The following is a 1,528-nucleotide window of genomic DNA, read 5'->3' as shown; positions in this document are numbered from 1 at the left end:
TCCCTCAGCACTGACCCTCCGACAGTGCGGCGCTCCCTCAGCACTGAGCCTGTGGTGTCAGCCTAGATTTTGTGCTCAAGTCTCTGGACTGAGGCCTGAACACTATTGGAGGTTGCTGATACACTGCGGATTGAGATTCCTCTGCATGTGGCATGAGTCGGCGCGGAGCTCCCAAAATGTTACCGTCAGTCTGGATTAGTAAGTGGCTGGTGTGTAGGGATTGCTGCCTGGGAGGTGACTCCTTTACACATCACTGAGTGCGGAGCCACACTAAACAATACCGTACCTTTGCCGCACTCTTTAATGCAGCCCTCGTTCCAAACAGACGTGCAGTTTTCTGACAGGCTTTGTCTTGTTGAACCGAGCAGGAACTATTCCTTCTACGTGTTGGACAACCAGAATCTTCAGCAGCTTTGGGACTGGAGCCGTCACAACCTCACCATCAAACAGGGGAAAATCTACTTCGCCTTCAACCCCAAGCTCTGTGTGTCTGAGATTTACCGCATGGTGGAGGTGGCTGGTGTGAAAGGGCGACAGGGCAGCGCTGACATGGAGCAGAGGACTAACGGAGACAGAGCATCCTGTGAGTTCGCTGGAGCATGCCTGGGTGGCTGGGTATTTACGCAAAGGGTGGGGTGGGCTGGCGGGTGGGGTGGTGTTTGCTGTAGCCACACTCCCTTTACTCCCCCCTCCCCTTCCTGCTCTCCGTTATCTCGCTGCTTTAAGAGTGTGTGCCTTTTTTCTTTCGTCTGTGAGCCTGGTGGTAAATGTTGGTAAGACGTTGGAAGCCCCTGGACATTGGGTTATAAATATGGGCAGCGACCAACACCCCACCCCCACCACCCAGAACAAGGGACACCGAGCGCGGTTGTGCTTCAATTCCACAACGAGAATCAAAAATACTGTCCCCAAAGGTTGTGTGACTGTAACCTGCTCTTCATTCTGCAGATTTACGTTTTTAATCACTCTGTGCTTGAGAGAGGGAGAGCTAGAAGATTATGTTGGTGGTTTGAGGTCCGTTTGAGAGATTATTTTCGTTACTTGGTCCAAGTTTAGGGAATGTGATGACCCAGTGGTATTATCATTGCTAGATTATTAATCCGGGGACCCAGGTTCGAATCCCGCCACAGCAGAGGGTGGAATTTGAATTCAATAAAAACGTGGAATTAAGAGTCCGTTGATGACCATTAAACCAATGGCAATTGTCAGAAAACCCCATCCAGTTCACTAATGTTCTGTGGGAAAGAAAACTGCACTCCTTACCTGGTCTGGCCTACACGTGACTCCAAGACCCACAGGAATGTGGTTTACTCTTAAGTTCTCTCTGGGTAATTATGGATGACCAATTAATGTTGGCCTAGCTAGTGATGTCCATAAATGCTTGAATGAATGAAAAGCAAATGTAATTGACTTTAATTTTCTCTGGGGACCAAAAAAACCTTGTGTTATCACAGTTGGAGTTGACCCATGATATTGATGGGATGCGGGAGAGCTGGATCAGAAGTCAAGGGTTTCCCCGTGATTCATG

At 49.1% G+C, this 1,528-nt stretch overlaps 1 protein-coding gene across 2 annotated transcripts in view; it reads left to right on the top strand.

Annotated features, from left to right (window-relative positions):
• igf1ra (insulin-like growth factor 1a receptor) overlaps window positions 1-1,528 on the top strand; it is a 255,113-nt gene that overhangs the window by 210,475 nt on the left and 43,110 nt on the right. For both annotated transcript variants that reach the window (XM_048617169.1, XM_048617170.1), the window contains one exon: window positions 369-583. In XM_048617169.1, coding sequence (XP_048473126.1) covers window positions 369-583 — 215 coding nt within the window. The remainder of the gene's footprint in view (window positions 1-368; window positions 584-1,528) is intronic.

The sequence above is a fragment of the Rhincodon typus genome, chromosome 36 (genome assembly GCF_021869965.1).
Source record: "Rhincodon typus isolate 14 chromosome 36, sRhiTyp1.1, whole genome shotgun sequence".
Classification (NCBI taxonomy): domain Eukaryota; kingdom Metazoa; phylum Chordata; class Chondrichthyes; order Orectolobiformes; family Rhincodontidae; genus Rhincodon; species Rhincodon typus.
The sequence above is the reverse complement of the archived record's forward strand: the minus strand, read 5'-3'. Positions and strand labels throughout refer to the sequence as shown.